General features: G+C 41.0%; 1 protein-coding gene across 2 annotated transcripts in view; it reads left to right on the plus strand.

Annotated features, from left to right (window-relative positions):
* The window catches only part of LOC120917126 (complement C3-like), a 284,580-nt gene that overhangs the window by 256,696 nt on the left and 10,424 nt on the right, over nucleotides 1-17,460 (plus strand). Inside the window, exons 33-40 of one of the 2 annotated variants that reach the window (XM_040328185.1) lie at nucleotides 48-87; nucleotides 563-650; nucleotides 5,996-6,082; nucleotides 6,165-6,270; nucleotides 7,303-7,392; nucleotides 11,595-11,663; nucleotides 12,022-12,105; nucleotides 13,100-13,235. In XM_040328185.1, coding sequence (XP_040184119.1) covers nucleotides 48-87; nucleotides 563-650; nucleotides 5,996-6,082; nucleotides 6,165-6,270; nucleotides 7,303-7,392; nucleotides 11,595-11,663; nucleotides 12,022-12,105; nucleotides 13,100-13,235 — 700 coding nt within the window. The remainder of the gene's footprint in view (nucleotides 1-47; nucleotides 88-562; nucleotides 651-5,995; nucleotides 6,083-6,164; nucleotides 6,271-7,302; nucleotides 7,393-11,594; nucleotides 11,664-12,021; nucleotides 12,106-13,099; nucleotides 13,236-17,460) is intronic. The other variant, XM_040328194.1, reaches the window with a different exon arrangement.

Here is a 17,460-nt window from a genome sequence, read left to right on the forward strand (position 1 = left end):
AGTAATTATTGTTTGCCAATAAAGTTTATGCTTTTTTTTTATTACAGAGAAAAAAACGGATACCTATACTCTCAAAATGCAAACTAGGTAAAATTCTTTCTTTCTCTTCCTTTCTTTTTTTTCTCTTTTCCGATTATGCAAAAAAAAAAAAAAAAAAAAAGATAAAAAATCAATATATATTAAAATGTAATATTATTAAAAATCACTTTTTTATACTTTCTTTTCCCAGCACTTTTTGTTTTATTATTGCTTTAATATGTCTAATCATTTACCCTCCAACCTAGCATTTAGAAAGTAAGAAGTGTGTGGAATCCCATAACAAACAATTTGTCAGTCATGCATGCTTTGATAGGATTTTATATTTCATGTAAAAGTACAGTTGTACTTGAGATCCCTCTGAATAGGTCTCCTATTAGTTATGATGAGCAGATTGCGGTACAGTTAATTACTTAAGTATAATTAGTTGAATTCTAAAAGAAAATTTATGAACACATAGAACTGCTGTTGCTCTTTCATTTAATTTTCTGGTGCTGCTGGTATTAACCTGACTTTACCTACATAGGTATAATGGCTCTGTACCTGCTACCATGACACTTATTGAAATTACCATGCTGACAGGGTTCACACCAAATATTGAAGATCTAAAAAGGGTAAGTATATTAGGTAGGATTTATTTCGCTATCACTGATCATTCTCAGATATACTTTTTTCTTCATTTACACTGCATACTGGATCTGGCCTTTTTTATAGAATTAATGGTAGTAGAGGGGCATCATACACGCATGACCATTTTGTTGAGTGCAATGTAAAACATCTAAATAGGACTTGTTCCTATTAGGCTTTGTGCTCACTGTGGCTTAAAAACACAGCGTTTTTAGGCATACACATGTTTTATTTGTAATGATCTAAATACAGCCTATTGGGCCAAATCCACAAAGATCGTGCGTAACTTAATTTTTTCCATTTAAGTTACACTGCCTTAAAATTTCTACTTAAGTGCCCGATCCACAAAGCACTTACCTAGAAATTTTGGGCTGTGTAACTTAAATTCCGCCGGTGCAAGGCGTTCCTCTTCAAATGGGGGCGATTCCCATTTAAATGAGGCGCGCTCCCGCGCCGGCCGTACTGCGCATGCTTGTGACGTCATTTTCCCGACGTGCATAGCGCAAAATTACGTTACGCCGAGCTTTGTGGATTGCGACGGGTCAATAAAGTTGCGTCAGGAAAAAAAAAAGATACGGCGGGAAAAAAAAAATTCAAATTTAAAAAAAAATCGCGTCGCTGGACAGAAAGGTCTGCTTTTACATGGTGTACTAACTTTACACCTTGTAAAAGCAGCCCTAATTTTCCGTATGCAAACTAAAACTTACGGAGAAAAAACGAAGCTGAAAAGCTTCGTGGATCTACGTAAGTGCTAATTTGCATACCCGAGGCGGCATTTCAACACAAAATGCCCCCAGCGGCGGATGCGGTACTGCATCCTAAGATCCGGCAGTGTAAGTCCCTTACACATGCCGGATCTTCTGCCTAACTATGGAAAACTGATTCTGTGGATCAGTTCCATAGTTAGGAACAGGGATACGACGGCGTAACAGCAGTTACGCCGTCGTATCCCTTTTGTGGATTTGGCCCATTGTTCTCAATGTGCCTGTAAATATAGGTGTGTAAACATGCACTGCGTATAAAGGGTAAAAAAAAAAAATACAGAAATCTGCATCAGGTTAGTATGTTATGTGAGTACGCAAATGTGTGTTAACTGTTAATTTTAAGTGATTAGAATTGCACACATATGCACAAATGTGCACTCATATGCGCAAAGTAAACAGCTGAAATTTCAGCCAGGAAAATTAAAGTGGATGTAAAAAGTGAATGATGTCACAATGTAGAGAATACGATTTCCTATCATCTGTGCCCAGTCTTGCCACACATAGTTAATCCAGCTCTGAGCAATCCTCTTTTATTATTCAGTGAAAATTAAAAGACTTTCAGATAAAAACCTGTCTAAATAAAAAGTCCTTTCCGTCCCCTTGCTTCGAGTGACAGGGTTTTTACATATCTCGTGCACTAGCTTGGACTTATGCACATTCCTGGATGTTTATCATAATATGGGGGGTGATCCACAGTTCATTGTGAGAGGTAATGTATGTCACTCGAAGCAAGGGGACGGAAAGGACTTTTTATTTAGACAGGTTTGTATCTGGAAGTCTGTTAATTTTCACTGAACAATAAAAGAGGATTGCTTAGAGCTGGATTAACTCTGTGTGGCAAGACTGGGCACAGATGAAAGGAAATCTTATTCTCTACATTGTGACATAAAAAAAAAAAAAAAAAAAAAAAAAAAAATTGGGTTTACATCCACTTTAATGTTTAAACATCAGTACCACGTGCAAGTACCTTTAAGAGGCTTTTACTGTTCTCAGCAAAACAGCCTAGCATTTCTGCAAACTAAAGACTGGATTTATAGGTAACATTATAAACAGAACTGGCCTCTTAAACAGCTATGCACTTTGCAGCGCCCAGTGCATTGTGGAGCGCTCGATGAGTGAACATCCCACCGAGCGCCCCGAACATTCGGGTGTTTGCCAAACAGGCAATGTTCGGGCCGAACCGCTCACCAAAATATTTCTAGAAACTGCACAATCTTGAAAACTGTGCTGAGTCACCGATTCAGAAAGTGAATAGTACAAACCTTTGTGCTGCAGTATTTCAAGGAGCTTGGCCATCCCAAAAGGAATAAACTGAAATGGTTCCAATGCCAATTTTTTTTTTACTTTAATGCATTCCCTGCATTAGGCTAAAAAAACACCTTACTACTTCTACCAGGGGTTCTACCCACCCCCGTCCCTAAACACTTATCTGGCTCTTGCCACCGCTCCAGTGCCATCTTGGCAGCCCTGCTCCCCTTTTGAGAGTAGCGGGGGCTACATATAGTTAAGGAGCGGGCCAGGAAGCCGACTGCTGCGTACTTAACAATGCATAAGTCATCCGCTGTCAACGGGCTTCCCCACTGACAGCTGAATGGAGAAAAAAACATTGCCAGCAGAAGAAAGTGATATAAAACAGCATGGGGTCCTCCCCAAAATCCATACCAGACCCTTATCCGTGCATGCAGCTTGGTACGACAGGAAAGGGGGGTGCCATGTTGATTATCGGAATCTAGAAGCCTCTTTTAACAAGGGGGACCCCAGATCCCGACCTCCCCCATGTGAATGAGTATGGGGTACATTGTAAAATGTGTGGGTGGGTGCTCTAAACAATTAGTAGTGATACATACTTAAATATAAATGAATAAATATATGATACTACGACACCTATTATACTAGATGATCTAGTAGAAAAGTCCTAGAATGCAGTATTGCTGTTAACAATAATGCTCAAACATGAATGTGCCAAAACGTAAAAAAAAAACATAAAACTAATGTAAAGAAGTCCAGTTCAAGCATATAAGGTTGGAAAAAAATTCCTATGAGTGGTCCTCAATTGAAGAAAGTTGTGTGCTTCCAATCGGGTTAATGGTCCACCTTCACCATATTGCTGACAAACACCCAAAAGTGAATGGATAAATTGGCTCCTTACCAGATGAAAATGCCCCCTATTTTGATACCAAAAAGGAGGACATTTAACACTTATAACAGGATCACCTGTAGTGTTAGATACGTCCTGGCTGTAGTAGTTGTTGCAATCAATGGTATCCCGATAAATGCATGCAAGATAAAATATTGCCAAACATAGTGTAACTTGTTTAATTAAAGTTTAAAAAATATACAGAGGGAGCCAAGTGGCTGCTTACTTGTTGAGGTGCCTCAAACCCGGCACTGAGGCTCAGTTGCATTGGGTCAAATGTAAGATCCTGGGCGCTGTGTGCTCAGCTCGTGTCTCGAGCGTGCGTTCCACGTCCGCGATGTTGGGAACCAGCGATGCAGGAAGTGACAGGTACGTATGCGTGGTTAGGTGCCGCGCATACGTACCTGTCATGCATACGTACCTGTCACTTCCTGCATCGCTGGTTCCCAACATCGCGGACGTGGAACGCACGCTCGAGACACGAGCTGAGCACACAGCGCCCAGGATCTTACATTTGACCCAATGCAACTGAGCCTCAGTGCCGGGTTTGAGGCACCTCAACAAGTAAGCGGCCACTTGGCTCCCTCTGTATATTTTTTAAACTTTAATTAAACAAGTTACACTATGTTTGGCAATATTTTATCTTGCATGCATTTATCGGGATACCATTGATTGCAACAACTACTACAGCCAGGACGTATCTAACACTACAGGTGATCCTGTTATAAGCGTTAAATGTCCTCCTTTTTGGTATCAAAATAGGGGGCATTTTCATCTGGTAAGGAGCCAATTTATCCATTCACTTTTGGGTGTTTGTCAGCAATATGGTGAAGGTGGACCATTAACCTGATTGGAAGCACACAACTTTCTTCAATTGAGGACCACTCATAGGAATTTTTTTCCAACCTTATATGCTTGAACTGGACTTCTTTACATTAGTTTTATGTTTTTTTTTACGTTTTGGCACATTCATGTTTGAGCATTATTGTTAACAGCAATACTGCATTCTAGGACTTTTCTACTAGATCATCTAGTATAATAGGTGTCGTAGTATCATATATTTATTCATTTATATTTAAGTATGTATCACTACTAAATGTTTAGCGCACCCACCCACACATTTTTCACTGTATAATCACTCGGTTATTTTGGGTAGCAGCTTTTATTTCAGTTTATTTATTATAATTTTATTTCATTTTTATTGGCGCGAGATACCACAAATACACATGGGGTACATTGTACCCAAAAAAAAACAGACACAGCTTTTTAACAATTCCTTTATTATAAAATAAAAATAACAATGTTCCCCGATGTAGGTCCAGAAGACCCCCCATGTTGAGGGCATGTGGCCTGGTATGGTTCAGGAGGGGAGGCGCTTACTCATCCACCCCCCTTTCCTGACCTGCTAGGATAAGGATCCCAAAGGGCCTAGAATTAATTAGGGGGACCCCCAAGACTTTTTTTTTTAAACATTTTTGTTTTGTCGACAATGGTATATGTACAATTTAAATTACATTTTTCTTTTGTTTATAAACGTGTCAGTTTTGCTGCAGCAGGTTCTATTATATACACGGTACAAATGCCCACTTTACAGGAAGACTAAGGCCGCATACACACGTTAGGATCACCAGAGGAGAACGGTCTGAAGGACCGTTTTCATCAGTCCAAACCGATCGTGTGTAGGCCCCATAGGTTCTTTAACTTTTGGTCAAAGAAATGAGAACTTGCTTTAAAATTGAACCGATGGACGCCTAACCGATAGGTCAAAACCGATCGTTAGTATTCAAAAGCATCGGTTAAAAACCTGCGCATGCTCAGAATCAAGTCGACGCATGCTTGGAAGCATTGAACTTCGTTTTTTTCAGCACGTCGTTGTGTTTTACGTCAACGCGTTCTGACACGATCGTTTTTTTAACCGATGGTGTGTAGGCGCAACGGACCATCAGTCAGGTTCATTGGTTAACCAATGAGAACGGACCTTCGGACCGTTCTCATCGGATGGCCGATCGTGTGTACGCGGCCTTAGGGGACACCCCAGGCACTATATTTAAAGGCATTTTTCATTTTAATTGTTTCACTTTAATCATCATTAAAATCACTGCTAAAAACAATAATTTTGAAAAAAAAAAATATGTTGCATTGATACATGCCCCCCATGGGCCCCCAAACCCTTTTTATGCCAATAACTTGCATATAAGCCTTTAAAATGGGGACTTTTGAATTTTCAAGTTCGGATTCCATAGACTTTAATAAGGTTCGTGGCTCAGGTGCAAACTTTTTCCATGTTCAGGACTTTTGGTGCAAACTGAACCCTTTGTTCAGCCCAACTCTAGTTGCTAGTTTAGCTACTTCCCCCACATTCAGCTCTGTTTGACTAGATGTGATCATTCTCCAGCCATCTTTCATTCACGCATGTTTTTTTTTTTTACAGTTGTCCAGTAAAGTGGAAAACTACATCATGACTTATGAAACACAAGAGTCGACATCCAATGCATCAGTTGTACTCTACCTAACAAAGGTAAAGCTGGGTTTAACACTCATTTATAAAATATACGTTTTTGTTAAAATATCATATTTTGTTGTGGCTTGTTGTATTTCAGGTTCCTCATAATGAAACCCTTTCCATCGGTTTTAGAATTCATAAAACCACAGAAGTGGGACTTCTACAGCCAGCTGACATTTCAATATATGAATATTATGATCTAGGTAAAAAAAATATATTGCAATATTTTGTGAACATCTAAATATTTATTAATATTTTATTGTTGCAATTTAATGGCATTTTCACATGGGCTGTCCGATCAGGTCCGCTTGTCAGTTTTTCAAGTGGACCGAATGTCTAAGCCGTCAGGGACACTCCTCCTGATTGGCTGAGACACAGCAGCGGCTCTGGTGACTGTCAATCAAAGTCAGTCAGCCAAGCAGGGGATAGCTGTGACTAGGGTCCAGTGCCCCCATTGGAAGCTGCTAAGTGTGGGGCCACTCGATAGGAGGGAGTGGCCAGGAGTTGCAAAGAGGGACCCGAGAAGAGGAGGATCTAGGCTGCTCTGTGCAAAACCAACTACACAGAGGAGGTAAGTTTAACGTGTTTGTTATTTATTTATTTTTAAACAAGACTTTACAATCACTTTAAAGCATAACTATTGAAAATAAAACTCCACCCAAAACTTTTTTTGTTTAAAATAGAATGGGTAAGAATTAGAAACCATTCCATGTTTTATTACTGTCTGTCACCTTGCTGGGTAGACTACTTCCCTATTTCCTGTCTCAATAACACAGCAGGAAATAACACAACCTTTGGAATGCAGATGCCTCACTTTGAATTCAGGTTCCACAATAAACTTTATTGGTCACAATCCGCCAATTATCTTCTTTCACTGACACATTTCACATTGAACAGCTAATAAGAAAGGAGGAGTCCCACTTCTATATTTTTTCCCCCCACCTTTAGTTCCTGTCCTTCATGCTCTAGTCTACAGTACATGCATATAAGTATATAGTATATGCATGTATGTGTAAATATATACAGTATTGTGCAAAAGTTTTAGGTAGGTGTGAAGAAATGCTGTAAAGTAAGAATGCTTTCAAAAATATATTTAGATGATGGGATAATACACAGATAATAGAAAATTATACTTTTTTTTACTGCGTTAAGTACACTTTTCTGATAATTGTAATAAAACAAATTAACTGATAATGTTGGTCTTTGCTCTTATTGTGCCCCTTTATTCCTTGAAGACAAAAAATGCAGCACATTCTATAACTTACCTGATGAGAGTTGGCAATTAAGGAAACTATGCAAAGGATCTGCTTGCAAGTGTGCTACAGGTACGTGTCAGAGAAACAATTTTTTACCCTAAAAAAAATTAACCCCTTCCTATCCCTCTGGTGGTTAACCCCTTCCCTGCCAGTCACATTCTTTACAGTAATCGGTGCATTTTTATAGCACTGATCCCTGTATAAATGTGAATGGTCCCAAAATAGCATCAAAAGTGTCCGCCGTAATGTCGCAGTCACAATGAAAATCGCCGATCGCCACCATTACTAGTAAAAAAAAAAATTAACAATAAAAATACCATAAAACTATCCCCAATTTTGTAGACGCTAGAACTTTTGCGTAAACCAATTAATAAACGCTTATTGCGATTTTTTTTGTAGAAGAATACGTATCGGCCTAAACTGAGGAAAGAAATAGTTGTATATATTTTTTGGGGAGATTTATTATAGCAAAAAGTTAAAAATATTGCTTTTTTTTTCAAAATTGTCGCTCTATTTGTGTTTATAGTGCAAAAAATTAAAAACCGCAGGCTGATCAAATACGACCAAAAGAAATCTCTATTTGTGGGGAAAAAAGGATGTCAATTGTGTTTGGGAGCCACGTCGCACAACCGTGTAATTGTCGGTTAAAGCGACGCAGTGCCAAATCGCAAAAAGTTGCCCGGTCATTTCGCAGCCAAAGCCTCCTGGGCAGCCCTCCACATTGACTGGCTGTTGAGAACTGCCATAGAGATTCTAGAAGCTGACAGAAGAACTGATGATTGTTTTCCAAGAAGAGGACTAATTAGACAAAATGAACTGATGTTGCAGCTTCTCAGTGTGTAGAGGAGCCCAACCTAAAAATAAAGAAGACCTCAGGTTTTAAAAAGATTCAGAGCTGAAAGCGGAGGTCCACACGTTTTTCGTTTTTAACCACTCAAGGACCGCCTCCTGCACATATACGTCGGCAGAATGGCACGGCTGGGCACAAGCACATACAGGTACCTCCTCTTTAAGTGCCTAGCCGTGGGTCGCAGGCACGCGCCGCCACCCCGGTCCGAAGCTCCTTGACCGCGAGACCCGATCGTCGCTGGAGTCCCGCGATCGGTCCCCGGAGTTGAAGAACGGGGAGAGCCGTGTGTAAATACAGCTTCCCCGTTCTTCACTGTGGCGCCGTCATTGATCGTGTGTTCCCTTTTATAGGGAAACACAATCAATGATGTCACACCTACAGCCACACCCCCCTACAGTTAGAAACACAAATGAAGTCACACTTAACCCCTTCAGCGCCCCCTTGTGGTTAACTCCCAAACTGCAATTGTCATTTTCACAGTAAACAATGCATTTTTAATGCATTTTTTGCTGTGAAAATTACAATGGTCCCAAAAATTTGTCAACATTTCGAAGTGTCCGCCATAATTTCGCAGTCACGAAAAAAAATCGCTGATCGCCGCAATTAGTAGTAAAAAAATAAATAATTAATAATAATGCAATAAAACGATCCCCTATTTTGTAAACGCTATACATTTTGTGCAAACCAATCGATAAACGCTTATTGCGTATTTTTTTTACCAAAAATAGGTAGAAGAATGCGTATCGGCCTAAACTGAGAAAAAACATTTTTTTTAAATATATTTTTGGGGGATATTTATTATAGCAAAAAGTAAAAAATATTGATTTTATTTCAAAATTGACGCTCTATTTTTGTTTATAGCGCAAAAAATAAAAACCGCAGAGGTGATCAAATACCACCACTGGTCCCTGCTCTCTCCTGGGAACCGTGTTTCCCAGAAGACAGCGGGGGTGGGGGGTTTGCGTGACGTGATTAGGCTGGAATGAGTACCCGGAAGTGGTGCAAATACCTGTCTTAGTGACACATTAAAAGCGGTGAGGCGGCTGCAGAGCATACAACTAAGGCTAGAAAGGGGTCTTCTTAACCACTTGAGATCCGCGCTATAGACGAAATACGTCCGCAGCGCGGCTCTCAAGTGCCAAGTGGCCGTTTAAAAACGGCCTTTATGTGCATTACCCGCGCGCGCCACTGGGTGGCGCGCGGCGGGTAAAAACTGTCCCGACGCATCGCCGAAGACCCGATGCGTGTACCTGGCGGCCGCGATGTCCGCCGGGTACACGCGATCGTCGGTGACACGGCAGGTGACAGCAGGGACGTGGAGCTCTGTGTGTAAACACAGAGCTCCACGTGCTGTCAGAGGAGAGGAGACCGATCTGAGTCTCTTGTACATAGAGACACAGCATCGGTCCCCTCCCCCAGTCACCCCCCCTCCCCCCACACAGTTATAACACACCCAGGCTACACATTTAACCCCTTCCTCACCCCCTAGTGTTAACCCCTTCACTGCCAGTCACATTTATACAGTAATTCGTGCATTTTTAGAGCACTGATCGCCGTATAAATGTGAATGGCGCCAAATTTGTGTCAAAAGTGTCCGATACGTCCGCCGCAATATCCAAGTCCCAATAAAAATCGCAGATCGCCGCCATTACTAGTAAAAAAAAAAAATAATAAAAAAAATCATAATTCTGTTCCCCATTTTGTAGGCGCTATAACTTTTGCGCAAACCAGTCGCTTATTGCGATTTTTTTTTTTTTTTTACAAAAATACGTCGAAAAATACGTATCGGCCTTAACTGAGAAAAAAAATAGTTTTTTAAAAAAAATTGGGATATTTATTATAGCAACAAGTAAAAAAAATATATATTTTTTTTAAATTGTTGCTCTTTTTTTGTTTATAGCGCAAAAAATAAAAACCGCAGAGGTGATCAAATACCACCAAAAGAAAGCTCTATTTGTGGGGAAAAAAGGACGCCAATTTTGTTTGGGAGCCACGTCGCACGACCGCGCAATTGTCAGTTAAAGCGACGCAGTGCCGGACGCTGAGATTTCACCTGGGAACGAAGGGGGTTTATGTGCCCAGTAAGCAAGTGGTTAAAACAAGGTCTTGACATTTGTATTTCCATAACATGCACTAAAGCCAACAAGCCTAAAGCCCAATACACATGGGCTGAAAATTGGTCGACTTTTAGTTTGTGTGTACAGCCGTCTGTTCAAGAGATGCTGGCCTAAAGACCAAGATCTGTCAAATGGTCATGCTGGAAAACCAGTTTTCGATAAGCACTCACACCCATTGGCTGAACAGTGTGTTCTGGCAATTGAATTTAATACAATAGCTCAGCAGGAGAGATCCCTGCATTAACATTGCTTGTGTTGATGCAGGACCTGTCAGCTTTTTTTTGGTTCAATCGGTGTGTCTATACAGCTTTAGAGTTGAAAACATGGCTCCACCTGTCAGACTGAAATAAATAAAAAATAGTTTTAGGGTTTTAATTGAAGTAATGGTATGTTAATATCTTTAGGAAATATTTTCCTGCAACAGGGCCAACCTAGACTTTACAATTGTAAACAATGGGCCGGATTCAGAAAGAGATACAACGGCGTATCTCCTGATACGCCGTCGTATCTCTGAGTTTGGCTGGTCGTATCTATGCGACTGATTCAGAGAATCAGTTGCGCATAGATATCCCTAAGATCCGACAGGTGCCAGTGTCTTACACCGTCGGATCTTAGGCTGCAATTCCAGGCTGGCCGCTAGGTGGCGCTTCCGTATGTTTACGCGAGGAATATGCAAATGAAGATTTACGCCGATTCAGAAACGAGCGACCGCCCGGCCCTTTTTTTTTACGTCGTTTGCGTTCGGCTTTTTCCGGCGTATAGTTACCCCTGCTATATGAGGGGTAGCTAATGTTAAGTATGGCCGTCGTTCCCGTGCGGAGTTTTGAAATTTTACGTTGTTTGCGTAAGTCGTTCGCGAATACGGCTGGACGTAATTTACGTTCACGTCGAAAGCAATGACGTCCTTGCGACGTCATTTAGAGCAATGCACACTGGGATATTTTACGGACAGCGCATGCGCCGTTCAAATAATACGTCAAAAGTGTGGGGTCAAGTTAGATTTAAATACACGCCCCCAACATCCCCATTTGAATTATGCGGCCTTACGCCGCAACACATACGTTACGCCGCCGTAACTAAGGGCGCAAGTTTTTTCTGAATAAAGAACTTGCGCCCAAAGTTAGAGCGGCGTAACGTATCGGAGATACGTTACGCGGGCCGGACAGATACGCCATTGTATCTGAATCCGGCCCAATAGGTCTGTTATATGCATGACACTTTCACGGTTATAGACTCAAGAGACAATCTCAAATTGTTCTGTTTTCCTTAAATAAATTGTTTATTTTGTCGCATTTTACATCTAGGTGCGTGTGCATCATTGGGTAAAGCAACAGATTTAAAAGAAAAAGCGTGCTCAGAGGGAATAGACTTTGGTATGATTTTATGATTTTTAAAGTGAGCTACATGTGTAGAGTTGCAGAACTGGATAGGAATGTATATACATTGAAACAGATTGGAGAATAAATTTCGATTTTTGTTAATCAAATTACCTGTAGAACAGAAAATATTTGTAAATGTGTATGTGGTTTGAAAGTTTAGCCAATTAAATATTCAGAGAACTGTCCATTTCAGCTAGACAAAATATATTATTTTACCACCAGGCAATGGTTAGCCGAATCTTCAAGGCTGGTGTGTAATATTTCAAATTAAACATATTTTCATGCAAATTGCTGAAAGTTAAAGATTCATTATACCACCGAATACATCAATAAATTATGTTTTTTTTTTTAGTTTTTAGGGTACGTGTGACAAAAACAGAGAGGGAATCTAGTTATGACTACAATGATGTCACTATTGTGGACATTATCAAAGATGGTAAGTACCAATAAAATATATATTTTTTTACATTAAATATATACAGGGCTTTGCATGGGATCTAATTTGATTGCAGTCTTATATATCTGCTTTTTAGGTTGCAATCTATTGAGAAGCGCTAAGAAAGTCAGTTTTGCTAGGAAGTCACACTGTGTGTTCCTGAGAAGCTGAAATAATCAGGGACAATTAGGTCACTGCATGAGTGTTTTTAACGAATAGGCAGCTTCTCTCGAAAAACTTGTACCGTATTTGCCGGCGTATAAGGCGACTGGGCGTACAAGACGACCCCCTAATTTTCCAGCTAAAATGTTGGTTTTGGGATATACTCACCGTATAAGACGACCCCTCACTGTGCCATTGCCTCACCTCACATCGTCGATCTTCATTACTTGCCTGGCGTGAGTCAGACTGCGGGCGTCCATTTTTTAAAAGCCGTGCCTCTTCCTTGTGCTGTTCCGTGATAGGTGGAACACTCAGTTTCCCAGCAGAGCCTGTGTTCAGTGTTCCGCCTATCACGGACGTCCTTTCATCCGAGGTGACCGACGAGATGACGTCCGTGATAGGCGGATCACTGAGCCCATCACGGAACAGCACGAAGAGGCGGCGCGGCTTTTAAAAAATGGACGCCCGCAGTCTGCATCTGGCGTATAAGACGACCCCCGATTTTTGAGCCAAATTTTTAGGTACAAAAGGTCGTCTTATACGCCGGAAAATACGGTGAAAACCATAAAAAAGCTAGTGTATATTGCTCTACGGAGAGACACCAAGTGGTGGCAACTTTGCAAGTAAGGGCTTTTGACAGATGTGGACAAAAGACCAATTTCCTTATTTTATAAATACATTTTTACCTGTAGTTACAGCTGAATAAGCTAGGATGTATTTCACCTGTTACTGTATGTTTATTTATTTTGACCAAGCTACCTAAATTGTTCCCCATCTGTAAACAAAGGAACGGCTGGAATTTCACTTTTTTTTTTTCTTATTGCTGAATCAGATATCAAAACCAGAAGTGTGGGTGCTACCATGAAGCTTGTTAGTCATTTGGCCTGCAGCGAGTCACTAAATCTCCAAATCAATTCAGAATATCTTATAATGAATCACTATTCTGACCTTTGGGAAGTTTCACCATTGTGAGTATAAAAATGTACTTTATAATCATCTCATATACACAAGGGACTGCAATCATTTTTATTGGGTTTGTACAAGAACAACAAAAAAATTGTCTACACAGGGGCCTAAATAAAGAAGATGATAGATACAGAATCAGGTTCACATGAAAAAAAAGTTTACATGACCGTAGCCTTGTCTCAGCTAGGGGCTATCCAGGGACCAATAGTGGTAGTTAGAAATGTGGGCTTACCCAGAGGCTCATGGATTCAATTAGAGTAGTAACATGGAAAGGGGGGGGCGGAGGGGGTTCGCCCGGGGTCATATAATGCAGAAAGACCATCTTTGTTTCCTTTGGGACAACTATATGAAATAAGGTTTGGAGGAGGCCAGAAGTTCCAGAAAGGGGATAACTTGGAAAGGACCACCAGACATGTAGTACCTCTCCCTGAGGCCCACAAACTCTCAAACATGTATCATATGTTGGAAATGGTGTGAGCCAGTTGTGTTGGCATCCAATACCACAGAAAGAGAACTATGTATGCTATTTTTACGACAGAGGGTGCCAGGGTTGGCAAGATCTTGCTCCAGATTCTGAGCATAAGAAACAGAGGAAAGGGGGCCCTCTCTGATAAGTACATTACAGCAAAGTAGTGTATAGCAGGGAAATGAAACCTCGGAGAGTGCAGGCAAATGTGTTAAAATAAAATTTATTTTTTTGTAGAAATTCTGAATTAAAATCCAGTTGCAGATTTGGAGATAACGATAATGTTCTGTGCTAGGTGCTTGGTTCTTGTACAGCTGTCCAAGATGGGAAGGAACGTGAGGTTAGGAATTATGTATGCGAGCGAATCCAACAAACTAAGGACCAGATTCACGTAGAATCGCGGCGTCGTAGCGTATCGTAGATACGTTACACCGCCGCAAGTTTTCATCGCAAGTGCCTGATTCACAAAGCACTTGCGATGAAAACTACACCTCCGGCGCAAGGCGGGCCAATTCAAATACGCGCGTAGCGTACTTCCGTATTCCCGGACGTGTTACGCAAACAACGTTAAATTTAAAATTTCGACGCGGGAACGACGGCCATACTTTAGACAGCAATACGATTGCTGACTAAAGTTAGGGCACCCAAAACGACGACTAACTTTGCGACGGGAAACTAGACTAGCGGCGACGTAGCGAACGCGAAAATCCGTCGTGGATCGCCGTAATTCCTAATTTGCATACCCGACGCTGGTTTACGACGCAAACTCCCCCCAGTGGCGGCCGCGGTACTGCATCCTAAGATCCGACAGTGTAAAACAATTACACCTGTCGGATCTTATGGATATCTATGCGTAACTGATTCTATGAATCAGTCGCATAGATAGAAACAGAGATACGCCGTCGTATCCCCTTTGTGAATCTGGCCCCCTGTCTCTTGGTTGGTCCATACATGAAGGGAAAAATAGGTTATTAAGTATCAGTAGTAAGGAGGACAATAATCTGCCTGAATGTTGAATGGAATCCCAGATTTTTAATAGGGGGGGGGATGGGTGAGCTTTGTGTGGGAGCTAGAGTAAGCAGAGCTAGAAATGGTAGCACAGTTAGGAATCTCTAAAAGAACCCAGGGGGTACGTCCAAGGTGTCATGCAGTAAAGAAAGTTGTGAGATTTTGTCTACTTTATAGTATCTTTCTATGTTGTGGACTTCTAAGCCACACTGTAATCTATGCACAAAAAGAGTGGAACAGGGACTCTGGGTCATTTATATGACGCAGAGCATCCACCTCTGTAGTATACATAAATAAATCAATCGGACTTTAATTGGTAAGGTGGAGAAAGCTTAAGAGAGAACAGTAATTTTCACTGCATTGATACAGCCTATCCAAGACAGCAATATGAATTGCCATGGCTGCAAAAGCAAGGTTAGGGATCTCATCAAAGGATAGCAATTCATAGAAAAAAAGGGAATTACAGTGAGAGATCAATTTATTGCCTAGGTATTCCAGTGTTGAGGTCGACCAGTAGTAAAAAGGAAGCAAGGTTGGATTTGGGAGACCATTTTTAGAAGGCAGTTTGATATTCAGGACTGTAAATGTATCCTGGTTTACTGTGAGGCCTGAGATTTGAGCACATTGGGTAAAGATTCTAAGAATCGTCAGGTTTGTAATAGTATTACTGGGAGTTAGTAGGGCACCATCAGCAAAGAGATTAATCTTGTAATGTAGAGAGATTCCAGCAACAAAGTGGGCAGCATTGATGAGTACCTCAGGAGATATAATGATCCTCCTGTTTTGACCAAGACTAGTTCAACAGGATCAAGGAACTCGGGTAAGGAAATGTGGAAAGATTTGGGTTCTCCAAGTAGCTAAATTTATGGCCGATATGCCTGGGGTTGAGGAGTAAGATCAATGTGCGTTCATCACTCACCGAGCCCTTCCAAAACTCTGTCCTTTTTCTGCTAGAATCAGAATTTTAATTACTTCCTGCAATTAGGAATAGTGCTTACAATTGTAATTTCACTGGCTTTTATTTAAAAATGACTGGTAAGTTGCAGTAGATGCCCACAAATACTTGTCCTCATGTTCAGATCCGTTCTTTGCACCCAGGACAGCTTCTGGCCTCTAAGACTTAGGCCTTGACTTCTTTTTAAGTTGGATGGATTTTTTTATTTTGTGTTCAATCTGTTTATTAGAAAGTTTTCAAAAATACAAAGGTGGCATTGTCATAGTAAACATTAGTCACCCCATATGGATAATGGCTTCAATGTTTCTAAGCATTAAGTAGGTGACATAAAAGAATTTAAGGAATTATTCAATCGCAATTTATCGCACAACAACCATGGCAGAACTGCACTGTGTTTTTAGGTGCCATTAAAATGAATGGCATCTAAAATTAGTTTTGTGCGATTTTTAATTTTGGCAGATTCAAAACGCCCAGGTGTGAACGGAGCATTAGAACGCTTTGTGGTTTTACATAAAAAAATTACAGTCAAAGCCATTTGATAGGAACTGTGAGACACATGGTTCCAAGACGTAGGCATAGTGCCGTGTAGTTTCGCCATCAATTCTTTCAATAATTACTGTCCAGTGTAACCAGATTTTAATCTCAGCCGCATACAGGGTTTCAGAAAAACATGCCTTGTACATAAGTACAAATTGATGCTTAACCACTTCAATACAGGACACTTTTCCCCCCTTCCTACCCAGGACAATTTTCAGCTTTCAGCGCTGTTGCACTTTGAATGCGCGGTCATGCAACACTGTATCCTCATCAACATTTTTATAATTTTCTTCCCACAAATAGAGCTTTCTTTTGGTGGTATTTGATCACCTCTGGGGTTATTATTTTTTGCTAAACAAAGACCAACATTTTTGATGAGGCAGCACTGATATGTAGAATTGATAGGCACTGATGGACACTAATAGATGGCACTGATGACAGGTGTTACTGCTGGGCACTAAGACTATATTGAGGGGGGCACTGACTGGCAGCTGATGGGCACATCTGATGGGGACTGTGCTGAGGATAATCCCCCCCCCCCCGACCGGGAGAGCCATTGGTCGGCTCTCCATGTCAGCACGAACCGAGGAAAGCCGTTTACCAGCACTTCCTGGTTCACGTGATCAGCTGCGATTGATCACAGCTGATCACGTGGTAAGAAGCCTCTGTCAGAGGCTCCTTACCACGATCGGAGATACGGTGTGTCAGACTGACATGCTGCACCAGCGATCCCAACGCGTGCCGGCATGTTATCCTGCTGGACGTCATATGACGCCTAGTCGGGATAAGAGAACCACCTCCCGACCGTCATTCTGCTATAGGCCAGGCGGGAAGTGGTTAAAAATACTATCACATTTTAGATTTAAAAGTGCATCACTAGGTTTCATGGGAAGTGGCCATTGAAAAAGCATGCAAAGAATTTTATAAATCTATGTCCACAACTTCTGGACAAAAAGGACATAACCACCATATAGGGCAAAATGTGCCAGATTCTGGATATCCACAAAAGCTGTTAAATGGATGGCTGGGGATCATGGGCGATCTAAGTAATACTTTATAAATTAGTCTATGCAGCAAATGCATTGCACAAACATAACTTAGTCATATTTCAAATCAATCATCCTGCTCCAGTTCGATACCCAAGTCCAACTTCCATTTGTTATTGTGAGACAACAGAAGACATTTAGATATTAGGGTGCTATAGAGAGTAAGGAGATTAACCATGGGGAATGTGGGTGATTTTTGCATTAAGATTCAAAAG

This window comes from Rana temporaria, chromosome 1, assembly GCF_905171775.1.
Source record: "Rana temporaria chromosome 1, aRanTem1.1, whole genome shotgun sequence".
Lineage (NCBI taxonomy): Eukaryota > Metazoa > Chordata > Amphibia > Anura > Ranidae > Rana > Rana temporaria.